We start from the raw sequence: 15,460 nt of genomic DNA, 5'->3' as shown, positions 1-15,460 counted from the left end.
TTTTTTTTTTTTACAATATCATACAGTAGACTATTAAATACAAATCTACAACTTCATGTTCAAATCTCATTGCATAATGTACACCGTAATACATGATCTGCTCAGCTAAAAAATAAAAATAAAACATAATAATAATCAGTTTGTTTTGATAATACATATTCTAAAGTAGGGTCCATCGTGTCGACCGATATGGATTTTTTAAGGCCGATGCAGATTCAGATATTTGGCAAAATAAAATTCCAATAACCAATTCATTCCCCGATCAATTTACAAAATCTATACATTGGACCCCTGCTATTCGCGGGCGATAGGGACCAGGGCCTATTGTGAATAGTGAAAAATCCATCGGTAATTGACGCCCATTACAACTGCATTAGGGGAAAAAAAAAAAAAGGTTTGTACCACCCCAAACAGATAAAAGAAAAAAACAAAATATGTCAACAAATACTGTAGCTGAATCCAGAGCTGCCGAACCGCGAATATGCGGGGGTCCACTGTAATGAATAAAATAACTTATTTTTTTGGTCCCTTAATGCTTACAACAATAAAGAAATGAAATACAGGCAGAACATTTGACTGTTTTACAATACTTTGTCCTTTAATATTTGTTTAACTTTACAACAGAGAAAAATTGGCCAATATTTTTTTGTTTGTTTGAATGTCATTATTTTGTCCCTTGTTGTAATGTGTTAGTGTAAAAAAACAAAACAACATGTGTTTGTATGTGTGTGTGTGTGTATATATATATATATATATATATATATATATATATATATATATATATATATATGCAAAAAAAACATGCAAAAATTGGCTGATTTCGGCCAATTTGAAAATGACTAATATTGGCCGATTAATCAGTCGGGCCCGACTCTAGAAGTACATAAAAAGTGTACAATAACATGGTTAAGGCTAACCTAATGTTCCTTTATTGTAAAAACAAGAGTATGTACTGTACATTGTCACTAAGGTATCAGATTTCCCTATACACATTTATGGACAATAGTCATCATTTACAAATGAATGCTGTGTTTTTCCAAGTTGAAGCAACAAATCATATATATATATATTTTTTTTTACTGAAAATGGCTCATTGGAATGCAGCGTTTGAGGCCAGTGCTGAAAGACAGCATGTATATAACTTTTGTTATGTAAATTGGCAAACACAAAAGTTATTTCCGCACTTCAATTGTTGCCAAAAGCTTCACAGCCGGTTAATAAATAAATTGAAGTTCATGTTTTACACTGTACACAGTTTCTATACAACTCAACACACTAAACCAATAATAATATTAATAACGATAATAAAGTTATTAATAATCACCCAGGAGAACAACTTCACTGTTTTACGGATATAAAAAAAGTTGTACTTGTATCTTAAAAATACAAAACACGCATCAACAGTTAATTAGTATTAGCAACACACGGGCACCACGATGCCAAAAGATGATTTAAATGAAGCGCCTCAACTCACTTCAACATTTTTCTTGGCACCATGCTGCCACAAGATGGTACCAAACCATTACTTTTGTCTAAATGAAGCTCCTCAACTCACCTCAACAGTTACTCGGCACTAAGTTGCCACAAGATGCCAACAAAGCACTACTTTTGTCTAAATGAAGCTCCTCAACTCATTGCAACGTAGTTCCGTGGTACCAAAATGCCAAAAGTCTAAATTAATTAATTTTCAACTCACTTTTACATAGTTCCTTCACACCAAGCTGCCACAATTTGGCCCCAAAGCAATACTAATGGAAGGTAGGTTCCAGAAAAAAAATCCTTGTTTAGGTGAATCTGCGAGCAGCAAATGGTGAATATGCGGGGGGGACGCTGCATTCACAAAACATTCCAGCACTACAAAATGGCCGACTCACTAAATAGGGAGTCATAATGTAGAACATGGCACACATCGTCGTCATCATGCGCATTTGTTTGCGGACCGGGGCCAGCCCGAGTCTGGACAAGGTCACGAGGGTCATACGAAGACCTTGGCCAACGCGTCGGCCCCTGCGCTGGCGATGTAGCACTTGGTGGGGTGGAAAGCCACGTCCTGGATGGACTCATCGAACTTCTTACGGTGGGCCGTCAACTCCTGGATGCATGTCTTGGTGTTCATGTTCCACAGACGCACGGAGCAGTCGTGGCCTCCAAAGCAACAACAGCAGGCTCAACATTTTTGCTACTGGAAATTTGACATGTTGCTCATTTTTTTGCAAAGTTTATACATTTTATGTCCCAAATTAATAAACTAATATACACTTTTTTTTTTTTTTTATATTGTTGTAAAAAGCCAAATGTTTTTGGTACATTTTTCTAAGTGTATGTTTTAACATTTCTGTACATTGTTGTAAATATCCATAATTTTTGCAAATGCGTGGACATTTTTCCAATTTTCTGTAACACAATTTTGCAAATTTTCATAATCGTACATTTTTTTATTTTTTAAAAATGTGTAAAAATTAATGTAGATTTTTACAAATTGTTGTAAAGTGAATTTGTTGGTACGTTTTATAAATGTGTGTAGAAAATTTAAGATTTTACATCTCCATTTTTGTAGTTTTAAAAATTTGGAAATTTGGTTAAAATTCCCAACATATTACACAATTGTTGTTAATTTTATTGATATTTTACAAATTTTTTTACATTTGGGTTAATTTAGTACATTTTCATGTTTGTTGTACATTTTGTTGTAAAATGGGCATGTTTTGTTTTGTGTGTAAAAATGTGTTGTATGTAAATTCTTTTGTAAATGTGTGTACAATTTTATTTAAAAACTAACATTTCCAACATTTGTATTAACTATTTCATTTAGGGTACTTTTTGTAATTTATTTTATTTTACCAATTGTTGTAAATTTTATGTTGTGCATTTTTGTGAAATGTGTGTAAAAAAAAATAGCACTTTATTGTACATTTTTATAAATTGGTGTAAAAAATAATCTTAAGAACTGTGTGAATTTTCATACAATTTTTGATGAAACATTCTTTTTTTAATTCATTTTGAATATTGCTTGTCTGTTTTTTGGGGGAAAAAATTCTTGGTAAATCTTTGTAAATGTGCATACATTTTTGTAAACTTTCCTACATGGATGTATGTTGTTAATCGTGGATATTTTTTGGGGGGGAAATTGTAAATTGTTTTCTTGCACGAGCATTGTTTTTGTCATAATTAACAAGAGGCAACTTACTTCCCGACAAGAGGTAAATTCCGTTTGGATCCACAGCGAGACTGGTCACAGCATCCAAGTGCGCCACCATTGAGTGCACCAGTTTGCCTGCGCAACACGCCAAAAACACACAAGACAACAATGTAATGACAATGACGGGAAGTAGATATTCCACTTAGTAAGTAGTTCGTAAGGCGTGAGGTACCAGTGTTGTTGTCAAAGAATCGTATGTGTCGGTCCTCCTGCGCTGTGATACTGATGGGCAGCGTGGGATGACTCAGCACTTTGTTGATTTGGCAAGCCGCGTCTCAACAACAAAAACAAACGAAATGATCAATCAACGCATGCATACATACATACATACATACACACACACACACACAACAGGTAGCGTGTTGGCCTACCTGGCAGTCCTGTCGACTCCATCTTGAGGACCAGCTGCTGTGTCTCCATGTTGAACACGCCAACATGGCCGCCGGAGAAGGACGCGACCATGTGAGCCGGCTCGCTGCTCGACACGTCCACAGATGTCGGAATGCCCAGTTCTGAAAGGGCTCGACACGTCAACATGTGGAGGGACGTGTGCGAACTTGAGACACGTAACAGGACTTGTCAACATGTTTACAGAGGAATTGCGTGTGAATGCTAAACTGAATGAAATCATATGGAACGATGTGGAATGAAATGGAATGATATAGAAAGATGAATAATACAGAATGATGTGGAATGATATAGAATTATATGCAATCACTGTTACAAATGTTATTGTAAGGTTTTAAATGATATTAAATGATATGGAATGACGTAATGAAATGAACAGTTTGAAGTTGGAATGGTTTGAATCAGTCAAGAAATGTTGAAGGAGGAGGGAAGAATGTATTTTAATGTGGGAAATGTGAGATGTAGGGGAATTTAGGGAATGTGGAAAATATTTTGTAATTGGACTGGTTTGAATCGGTCAAGAAATGTTGAAGGAGAGAGGGTTAATGATGTAGAATATGTCCTAAAATAGAAATTTTGTTGGTGTAAAATGTGGAAACTTGGGATAAATGTTTGGTGTGGGAGAATTTTTGGAACGTGGAAAACAGTTTATATTGGAATGGTTTGAATAAGTTGATAAATGTTGAAGGAGGGGGGAATAATGTAGAATATGTCCTAAAATGGGAATTTTGTTGGTGAAAAAGTAGGTGAAAATGGTCAAATCTTTGCTGTGTGGGAATTTTTTGAATGTTGAAAAATCAATCCCAATGTGAATTGAATGACCTGAACATATTGAATTTTGAATGGGGACAAGGTGAATGTTTTTTGTTCAACGTGTCGTTGGGAATGAATTGGGATTTTTTTGGGGTGAAAACTGTGGAATTTTTGGAAAACTGGAAGTCTTTGGAATGAGAAAAATGCAAGCACGAATGGCGTGAATTTTAATAATTTTTATTCACCTTGTTTCTTTTTTGTAGGGACTGGATGACAGTGCTGTGTCACTGCGGCCATTGAAGACACTCAAAGAACACACAGTACCTCAAGTGATGACTCTGCATGTTGGAGTTGTAGTGTAGCACTAGCTGTTGCTACTATGCTTTTTGGACTCATTTATGCCCTAAATCTCAGATACCCCAGTGACCTCCGTTATACCTTTGAGGTAGTGCAAAAGTTTATTATGGACATGGAGGGGAGTAATCTCTCCAACAGAGCAAAAAATACATACGTTTACCACATTTTAATCAATTCAAAGGACTTTTTTTCAGTGCTGTATAAAGCACTTCAAAGCAATACTTGAGTAAAAGTATCTTAACAGAAAATAAGTTACATCGCCGTTACATCTGCGACCTGCGAGGTGAACTAGTGGCCGCCAGTCGCCCGCTCATGACTCCTCGTTGCTGCACATGTGAGCACATAGCGTGAAATGCACAAGCGTTCATGTAAACGTTACCTCCTCTTTGGTTGAAAACGGCGAGAGACGGCGAGACGGCAGCGGCATTCCACAGACGTATGGTCCCGTCGGCTGAGCAGGAGAGGAGGCGATGGTGGACGGCGCTATAAGCCACGCTCCACACGGCGTCCGCGTGTCCGCAGAGCGCCCCCCGCAGGACCGAAAGCTCTGTGCACACCAAAAAAGACTTGTCCATTAGTGTCATTGTTTTTGATGAGTTTTTCAAGTCCCAATTTCGAGTTGCATGTCTTCAGTGTAGCACCACATTGTGCCACAACATGCCAGGCAGCACTGAGCTGTACTGGGAGACATGGAGTGTAATTATGTTAAAGTTGGGGGAAAATACTGGCCAAAAGCATTCATACCAACCAATTGTGAGTTCTTGTATGTGAGGAGAAACCAATGAAGTTCCAGGAGACCAACTGGACAGTTGTCTGTCATTTATTGGCAAGGAGCAACAACGCATTGGAGACAGATAGTTTTGCAAGCTGTGCGACTATCTGTCTGTCTAAACAAAGAAGTGCTATCTATCTTATACTCTGAGTAGGGGCGGGGTGGAATGTGCCAGAAAGTTCCACTCCTTATAAGGCAAACAACAGATGTTACAACCTTCAGAAACAAGCCCAGACAAATGACTTTCAGTATACTTACGAACATACACAGTTAATATTTTCTGTTCATTTTCCCAGGCTACTCCTGTCTAGATCTCACACGACCTTCCTTATTTATTTCGATATACAGGCATTCTATCTTCATAAAAATATATCAATTACAAGGAAGAAGGGGCAAGAAGGTCTGCAACTAAGCTCAAGTAACAGTTGTTGCTTCCACAGAGCAAAAAGAATATATGCTTGTGATCATTGCCCGGGAGGCATCCGAATCAGATGCCCGAGCCACCTCATCTGGGTCCTCTCAATGCGAAGGAGCAGCGGCTCTACTCTTAGCCCCTCCTGGATGACCGAGCTTCTCACCCTATCTCTAAGGGAGAGCCCGGACACCCTATGGAGGAAACTCATTTTGGCCGCTTGTATCCAGGATCTTGTTCTTGGTAGGTGAGAGTAGGAACGTAGATCGACCGCTAAATTGAGAGCGTCGCCTTTCGGGTTAGCTCCTTCTTCACCACAACGGACCGATACAAAGTATGCATCACTCCAGATGCTGCACCGATCCGCCTGTCAATCTCTCGTTCCATTCTTACCTCACTCGTGAACAAGACCCCAAGATATTTGACCTCCTCCACTTGGGGCAGGATCTCATCCCCGTCTTGGAGAGGGCAAGCCACCCTTTTCCGCCTGAGGTCAAGGATCTTAGATTTGGATTTTTTTTTTCATCCCAGCCGCTTCACACTCGGCTGCGAACCGCTCCAGTGAGGGTTGGAGATCACGGCTTGATGAAGCCAATAGAACCACATCAACTGCAAAAAGCAGAGATGCAACACTGAGGCCACCAAACCGGACCCCTCTAAGCCTCGACTGCACCTAGAAATTCTGCCCATAAAGGTTATGAACAGAATCCGTGACAAAGGGCAGCATTGTTGGAGTCTAACCCTCACCGGAAACGAGTCTGACTTACTGCCGGCAATGCGGACCAAACTCTGACACTGGTTGTACAGGGACTGAACAGCCCGTTGAGAGTTCGGTACACCATACTCCCGAAGCACACCCCCACAGGACTCCCTGAGGGACACGGTTGAATACATTCTCAAAGTCCACAAAATACATGTGGATTGGTAGGGCGAACTCCCATGCACCCTCGAGGACCCTGCCGAGGGTGTAGAGCTGGTCCACTGTTCCACGGCCAAGAAAACCACACTGCTCCTCCTGAATCTGAGATTCTACTTCCCGGCAGACTCTCCTCTCCAGCACCTCTGAATAGACATTACCAGGGAGGCTGAGGAGTGTCATCTCCCTGTAGTTGGAACACACCCTCCGGTCCCCCTTCTTAAAAAAGGGATCACCACCCCAGTCTGCCAATCCAGAGGCATTGTCTCCGATGTCCACGCAATGTTGCAGAGGCGTGTCAACCAGGAGAGCCAAACGACATCCAGAGCTTTTAGGAACTCCGGGCGAATCTCATCCACCCCCGGGGCCTTGCCACCAAGGAGCTTTTTAACCACCTCGGCGACCACAACACCAGAGCTAGGCGAGTCCGACTCAGAGACCCCAGACTCTGCTTCCTCATGGGAAAGCGTGTCGGTGGAATTGAGGAGGTCTTCGAAGTATTCTCCCCACCGCCTCACAACGTCCCGAGTCGAGGTCAGCAGCGCCCCATTCCCACTATACACAGTGTTGATGGTGCACTACTTCCCCCTCCTGTGATACCGAATGATGAACCCAAATTTCCTCGAAGCCATCCGGAGGTCTTTCTCCATAGCGTCACCAATCTCCTCCCACGCCCGAATTTTTGCTTCAGCGACCACCAAAGCTGCATTCCGTTTGGCCAGCCGGTACCCATCAGCTGCCTCAGGAGTCCCACAGGCCCAAAAGGCCCGACAGGACTCCTTCTTCAGCTTGACGGCCTCCCTCACTGTTGGTGTCCACCAACGGGTTTCGGGGATTGCTGCCACGACAGGCACCGCCCACCCTACGGCCACAGCTCCAGTCGGCCGCCTCAACAATGGAGGCGCGGAACATGGTCCACTCGGACTCGATGTCCCCTTGCTCGCGCAAGATTTCTGTCTTGGAGGACTAGATTTGAGATCGCTGCTGAAACACAATCTTTGTGTGCTGTACTGAAATTATCGGAGCACACAACACACAGTACAATAATCTTCATGTGTTGGGTCTATAACATTAATAAAATCTCTCAAGAGTCAAAAACAATTCTTGTGTGTACCAGAACTAAAATGATATGGCATTTGTATTCCTTTGTTGGGAAGGGAGCGTACCATAGGAGTCATAGGGGTCACTGTTGTGGCTGGGCACATTCCAGCTCTGGATGGTTCCGTCCACGCCGCCACTAAAGCACTGCTCGCCGCTGCCGCTCATTGTGAGACAAAGAACGGCGCCACTGCGTTGGACAGACGGGCAAAAACATTATCAGAAGCTGTCGCCATGGTTGATTGATTGATTGACTGACAGATTGCTGGACTCGCCTGTGAGCTCGGAATGTGTAGATGGGCTCCACGTCCACAGATGCACACCTAAAAACACATCATGAGCTCAAGTCACATTTTTTTTTTAATGTGACATTACCTGGCATTTTGATTGGCTGTAAACATCTGTTTAAACGAGAAATCACAGACAAACTACTTTCATACAGTCGGGAACATATGAAAAGTTACATGTCAAATTAAACTAGAGCTGTCCAATGTTTTTAGAATGGATTATTCCATCGATGACTCGAATAATCAGATGAAGTATTTTACATTTGGTGTGAGTGGCTGGTGACCGGTTCAGTGTGTACCCCGCCTCTCGCCCGAAGATAGAAGCTGGGATAGGCTCCAGCACGCCCGCTCCGCTAGTGAGGATAAGTGGTACGGAAAAGGAATGAATGCATGTTTGTTGTCCCTCATGTGAACCCGTGATAGACTGTTGACAGTGGCAGCAGGACATTTAATGGAGGAGAATGTCGGCACTTGGGGCCTTTTGCACCCTTTCGGCAGCAGACTAGCAGGAGCACAGTTTCTGAGGAGGGGAATGTCGGCGCTGTTCGACTGTCGCCGCTGGTTGCTTTTATGCCTTGACAGTCAGCACTCTTGCAACAGCCGCAGAAATGTCGCAGCTTGTCTACTTTGGGGAGGGGGTTTTAGCTGTAGTGGCCCGGAGGAGTTGAGAAGGGATGTGGAGCTAGATGGGACTGGAAACGGAGACATTCTTTCTGTATCTATGTCAAACAGACTCTCCAGTTGCTTGGTTACTTTGAACTTTGCTTGTGGGAAACAGAAGTGACGTCATGTATGCTGTGATCGCACCATCTTTGACAAAGTGGTGAAGGGCGACTCCAGACCCCTTTCATCTATAACCACTTCAGACAACAAAGAGCATGGATGTATTTTTTATGTCTTTATGTTTTATGGTTTGTTCGTTTTTCTTGTATTGTTTTTTTTGTGAAAGTTGCCTCTTGGAAAAGTAAGCCCATTGTATGTTTCATGTATTGAGGACGGATACAAGCGGCCGAAATGAGTTTCCTCCGCAGGGTGTCCGGGCTCTCCCTTAGAGATAGGGTGAGAAGCTTGCTCATCCGGGAGGTCTGATTCGGATGCCTCCCGGACGCCTCCCTGGTGAGGTGTTCCGGGCACGTCCCACCGGGAGGAGACCCCGGGGACGACCCAGGACACGCTGGAGAGACTACGTCTTTCGGCTGGCCTGGGAACGCCTGGGGATCCCCCCGGAATAGTTGGATGAAGTGGCTGGGGAGAGGGAACTCTGGGCGTCTCTGCTAAAGCTACTGCCCAAGCGACCAGACCTCGGATAAGCGGTAGAAAATGGATGGCTGGATGGATATATTGAGGACTGACAATAAATGCTACTATACCTTACCAAAGATTTTTTTTGCCCAATTACTGTTTTGTGTTTATTAATGATTATTGTTGTTATTTGGTATTGTTTAATGAGGAAACAAAACCAAATAAGCAATATCACACAACATGGAGTGATGTATTCACCAACCTTTTTGAAATTGAGAGCTATTTCTTTGGTACCGATTAATACGAACGAACGGCTACTAATTTGACAAACGTCTGAGGCTGCTTCAGGTTCAACTACATGTCAATTACACGTTATTCATACGACGGCTGCAAATAACCTTTATTTTTAAACGGACTATCCTTTTTTTCTGTATAATGATTATCATTCAGTTACCGGTTTGGTCTGTAACACGTTACAAAATAGGGTTGATGAAAAAGAATTACACGTTGTGTATTTAAAGCTACCATAGCCTCCCATACCTGAATGCTAACATACAATGGGAAACTCCATAGGCACACGGGCTAACAATTAATATCTATGTGGCGGAGTTGTTACGCTTTAAGCAACAGCTATCTGAACGCAAACGGTGAAACAACACATGTTGGCAGACAATATAACAATATTGCAAACAACGACTAATATTACTGCCGTACTGAGAATCTGATAGAGGAGCTAAACTACAAGTACAGTATATCCGTATGTCTGTCTTGTACTGACTGCAGGTGGCCAAGGCGCACACCACAAGGATGAGCCGCAGAATTGAAGGAGAAAGTGTGACAAACACTGTTTAATTATTTTTAATTGTATTTCATTACGAGATTAGTGTATGTTTTTATGGAGTATAATATTATAGTGCTATTTTTCTCATTAAAAACAAAAAAAATATATATATTTTTTTGAGACACAACTGACTGATTTGTGTTCCTGGGTGTGTGCGTGCGGTGGTCTCAATGCATCTCACTTCTTGGTGGGTGTGGTCTTGTCGAGGTTCCACAGTTTGAGGGTGCCATCGTCGGAGGCAGTGACCAGGACTGGCTCTACCGGGTGGAAGGCCAGGCCACGCAGGGCGTCAAAATGGCTGCGCAGCGTGAACTTGGCGTTCCATGTCTTCATCAGTGCATCCTGACTGCTGCCCATCTGCACAACAAACAGCATCATCATCAACACAAGTCCGGACTGCTGTGTGTTTTTAGCGGGCCGCAACAGATACTAAAAGGAATATTTTACACAGCCCTCGTCATTTGCCTGCATTTTACTACAGTAAAGCTGCATTAATCGCGGGGAACACTTTCTAGATCCAGCCATAATTGGTGAAAATGTGTAATTTAGAGAGACCATATTAAAAAAAAAAAAATTTAAATCTTATTTTGATCCATCCCACATACTTTATACACATTAAAATGTATTAAAAGACACAAAGTATTCCTTAGCGCCTGTTCTCACTCTCTCGTTCTTATAGTTGTCCAAATAAGAGGCAATGCGTGATTGCTTCAAGCTGTTTGTTACTCCCAGTTGTTTACTGTAAAACTGACATAGAAAACAAATGGCAAACACCAAAATGTTCAAGCAAACCATATAATTTCGTGTAACTAAAACCCTTTAGATTAATGCTAACATATAATTCGAAATGCCATTGACAGTTTAACGGAAATTAGCATAAATGTTACGCTAATACAAAACCTTCAAACAACTGCTACTTTACTACACATGGAGAATCAACACATACAAACATCCATCCATTTTACATAGCGCTTATCCACACTTTTGGGTAGGGTGAGTGTCACTTACATGTTTTTTCGCCATTTGTGGGAGGACTTCGTCCATATTACTGTATCGCCAAGCTGTTTATTTCATACATATATATCATATATTAAAATAATATACTAGAACAACTAATCGATTATCAAATATCGCTAACTATTTTGATAAATGATTCATTGTTTAGAACCATTGTTTAACTTAAAATTTTCCAAATCCTCAGAGTTCAGCCTCTCAAGAGTCAATATTCTCCGATTTCTGTAGTCTTCCATGAAAGCAGACTGATTACCTTTGTGCTGAATAAAAATAAGCTGCTTCTATTTTGGACAACAATGATCAACATTTTTGCTGATTTTCTGACACGTAACGAACAGAATCCTCGCATCTTCAAAATGACTACTTTCCAGGAAAAAAAATACAAATAAATAAATAAAAATAAACGCCATCTTGCTTGAGTGTCCAAACACTGCATCGTTCAAGTTAGTATTGCACCTCACATTGCTATCATATATTGTTGCGCGCCAACGTCAACATAGCAGCACCCCAAAATCATGGTCAATCGCTAATTCAATACACTAAAAATCATTAAATACGCCTCTTTTTAATTAATTTTATTTTTTTTGTCAGTCAATTTTTTGTCAATTTGAGTAATCCCACTGTGTAATTTACGGAAGGTTGTACGTAATTTTACAATGACATCATCGCACAACGGGTGTGGAGGTGGCGTTACCTGGTAGGTGAGGCCGTCAGTATCGTTGGCGACCGTCAGCCCAGCCAGTTCTCCGAGTCCCAGCTCACTAGGGACTGCCTCGTCCACTCGGCCCACGATTAACGACTTCCCTGGTACCGGCAGGAAGGCGGCGCCCTCTACGGGGAACAAAATACGCAACCTTCACCAGCCAGACTCAAAGCTTATAAATCAAAACACTCGTACCTTAAATCATCTTTCCACATTGAAATTCAACTTTCCGGGATTCTGATCGGGTATATCGGATCGACATAATTCCCCCACCCGATCAATGCCATCATTGATCGGATCCTCGGATCCTACATCAGCTGACACGATCTCGTTTACGGGAATGTTCCGTACTGCTGTCGTGAATGTTTTAGTCCAAAAGCCAGTTTATTTTTAGAACTGTCTGTAGGAGGAAGTTCAACCATCCAATAACAACTCTAACAGCATCCATGTTAAATTTGTGATTGATGTGGCAAAAAAGTCCAAAAATCATTTTATTTTAGCCAGAAAATACTATCTACAATATGTACAGTATGTTATTCATTTAATTTGAGCATATCTCCCTCCCATGTTGTCTCTAGGCAGAAGTTCCATTCACCCAATCATTGATACGACCAGCAGCCGCATTGTTTATGAATTAACACGGAAGTAGGTGCCATGCCGGCTTGCAAAACTTTTGCTAAACCAGGGCTGAACTACAAGAAGCATATTGCTGCCACACCTGAGCCCACAGTCTCTGCCTAGCGACCAGCAAAGTCAACAGCTGATTGGCTGATTGCCTACCGTCCATTTCCTGCTCGTTGAATCTGGTGGCGGTGGCGGGGGCGGGCCGGGCCGGGGGCGTTGCTGGGGGCTGCAGAGCAGGGAACTCCTCGGCGTCGCGCAAGTTAGCGAGCATGTCCTGGAGCTTGGAGCGATTTGGGCCTGGAGATAAAGATGGCGGCTGACGGGTGCATTTTGAAGCAGAAGTCTCAAGAATAGGAGGGGGAGTAGGAGAAGAAGGATGAGGAGAAGAAGGGGAAGGAGAAGGAGAAGAAGAAGAACTTACGCTTGACGCCCTTCTTGCCGCGACGCTCCCGCCGGTACTCCTCCTTCAGCTGTGCAATCACGCCCGCGTCCACATCCCACCCCACCTCCGCCTCTTTGCCTGCAACAACACAGTAGCATTGCTAGATTAGCATTCCCAAAACATAATATTCTCAATCCCCAATATCAGGAACAGGCTAGAATATTAGCAACGGGTCATATTATTCTGATCTCGTCAAAATATTAAAAACTGGTCAATATATCAGGAACATTTCAAAATATTTCAAAACACGAACATTTCAAAATCAGGAAGAGGTCAGAATATTAGGGATGTCAAAATATTAGGACCAGTACAAAATATTAAGAATGGATCGCAATATTAGGAAATGATCAGAACATTTGGAAGCAGTCAAAAGATTAGTAAGAAGTCAGAATATTAGGAACCAGTCAAAATAGTAGGAAACAGTCAGAAAATTAGTAACAGGTTAGAATATTAGGAACCAATCAAAATATTGGGAACTAGTCAATACATTAGAAACCAGTCAAAATATTAGAACCGGTAAGAATATTAATAACAGGAAAGAATAATAGGAACCGATCAAAATACAGTATTGAGAACCAGTCAAAATATTAGTAACCAGTCAGAATAGTGACAGGTCCGGTCCAGTCGGGTTCGACCATGTTGCGCAGTGTTGAATGCTACTATTATTATAAATTGCTTTTAAAAATAAATAAATTAATTAATTATTTAAAAAAAAAAAATATATATATATATATATATATATATATATGTTTTTGCAGTTTGTAAAAGTGACTGGGATTTTATTTTTTATAATAAATGTTTCCTACCACGTGACAGGGTGTATACATTTCTATATTTCATCTTTATCTACTCTAGAAACACATTTCCACGTAAGGAACATATTTTGACAAACTAATTTTAGAGCCAAACGTCGACCAATAAATAACACACAGCAACAACCATCACAAAACACATAACCAAACATTTGTAAATACACACAAAAAAGAAAATCAAACAGAATAGACTAGAAAATAACTTTATTGTCACAGGAACAATAAATATCATTTAGGCCTCATAATTTGCAGCGTTGAGGTAAAACAGACAATTATCAAAGAGACACACTTATTTACAGAATATTGTTGTTGACATTTGGGAACATTTCCATATTATGATATGGTAATAGTGTGATTATTTATGTATTTAGATATTGCAGATTTTAAATTTTCAAAAATAAAATATATATATAAGAAATGTTTCGAACATAAACAAAACCTTTAAATACAATATCTACAATTTAACTGGAAAACAGTAAAAACAATATATTTTTTGCTTCAGTCTCGTGTGTTTTTTGTCACATTCCTCTAAAATTGCATTTTGAGTCCGTTGTCATTTTGGCACTGGCTTTGTCGTTCTGGACTGTTGTGTGCTGTTGTAGAAGAGGGTTGCCTTGTCGCATCCCTGTGGAAGAAAAGCCGTCCGGTTATTTATTACGTTGACTTTGTGTGTGTTTAGTAAACCCGATGTCAGACGAGTATATTCACAGGAAATCACAGCTAATGGCTTCACGCTGATAAAATACTGCATTACATGAGTGATGAGGCTTAACTATATGGAAAGCGAACGTCACGGTATACACAGAAGCGATATTATTAGCTACTCGACAGTAGCTACGTAGCTTCTGAACACGACTTAGCTGATTAGCTTAGTTGATAAAAGCATGACTGTCATTAGCGTGAATATCAATCATTATGCGCACTTACATTTATGCACTTCCTTGCCGGTTCCGCCGTCTTGTAAGCAAGCTCTTCGCCTGTCAGTGGGGGCGGAGTCCCATATATCTCGCTTTCACGCGAGCTCCCCTACCACACTTGGTTTCAAGGGCTATACACCCCTTCATCCCTTAAGCAAGGAAACGGGATACCCATTCGTTTTCGTGCACACGCAAAACCAAGGGCTAAGACAAAGGGGAAGGTCTGAGGGGTAGAATTGGGATCGGCATAACCCGTCAAAATATTAGGAACTGGTTCAAATATAAACGTCAGAATATTAGTAACAGCTGTGGGTCTCACCCCATTGGCTGCCATCCTCTCCGCCATCTGTATCGTGGCTGGACAGGAAGTCGAAACCCTTGAGGGCCTCCTCTGTGTCTGAGTCGTCACTGAGGTCGGAGGTCGTTGATGACGCCGTAGGCGATTGTTTCCTCCTCACCATCTGCCGAGATTTTCAGAATAAGAGCGATGATTGCGACAAAGGCGTATGCATGTGTGTTTTACATCGAGGATGCTCGTGTTTTTCCCGTTGCCACTGCTGTCGTTATCCTCGTCCTCGCTGCTGAAGTTGGCGGCGGCGTCCTCGATCAACTTGAAGGTCTCCAAGATGGCAGCTGAGTGGGAGGAGTCAGCTCTGCTGGGAG

General features: G+C 41.6%; 1 protein-coding gene across 3 annotated transcripts in view; it reads right to left on the bottom strand.

The window, feature by feature from the left end:
* The window catches only part of LOC133404368 (striatin-like), a 33,920-nt gene continuing 18,460 nt past the window's right edge, over window positions 1–15,460 (bottom strand). The window contains exons 7-19 of one of the 3 annotated variants that reach the window (XM_061680185.1): window positions 15,321–15,453; window positions 15,117–15,258; window positions 13,048–13,146; window positions 12,783–12,923; window positions 11,994–12,130; window positions 10,467–10,642; window positions 8,191–8,238; window positions 7,984–8,105; window positions 5,097–5,264; window positions 3,571–3,711; window positions 3,372–3,473; window positions 3,188–3,274; window positions 1–2,145 (exon numbers count right to left, since the gene is read on the bottom strand). In XM_061680185.1, the coding sequence (XP_061536169.1) occupies window positions 1,976–2,145; window positions 3,188–3,274; window positions 3,372–3,473; window positions 3,571–3,711; window positions 5,097–5,264; window positions 7,984–8,105; window positions 8,191–8,238; window positions 10,467–10,642; window positions 11,994–12,130; window positions 12,783–12,923; window positions 13,048–13,146; window positions 15,117–15,258; window positions 15,321–15,453 (1,666 nt within the window). In that variant the 3' untranslated portion in view covers window positions 1–1,975. Of the gene's footprint in view, window positions 2,183–3,187; window positions 3,275–3,371; window positions 3,474–3,570; window positions 3,712–5,096; window positions 5,265–7,983; window positions 8,106–8,190; window positions 8,239–10,466; window positions 10,643–11,993; window positions 12,131–12,782; window positions 12,924–13,047; window positions 13,147–15,116; window positions 15,259–15,320; window positions 15,454–15,460 lie in introns of all 3 variants that reach the window. The other 2 variants (XM_061680186.1, XM_061680187.1) reach the window with 2 other exon arrangements.

The sequence above is a fragment of the Phycodurus eques genome, chromosome 6 (assembly GCF_024500275.1).
Source record: "Phycodurus eques isolate BA_2022a chromosome 6, UOR_Pequ_1.1, whole genome shotgun sequence".
NCBI classification, from domain to species: domain Eukaryota; kingdom Metazoa; phylum Chordata; class Actinopteri; order Syngnathiformes; family Syngnathidae; genus Phycodurus; species Phycodurus eques.
This window is presented reverse-complemented; position numbering and strand designations above follow the sequence as displayed.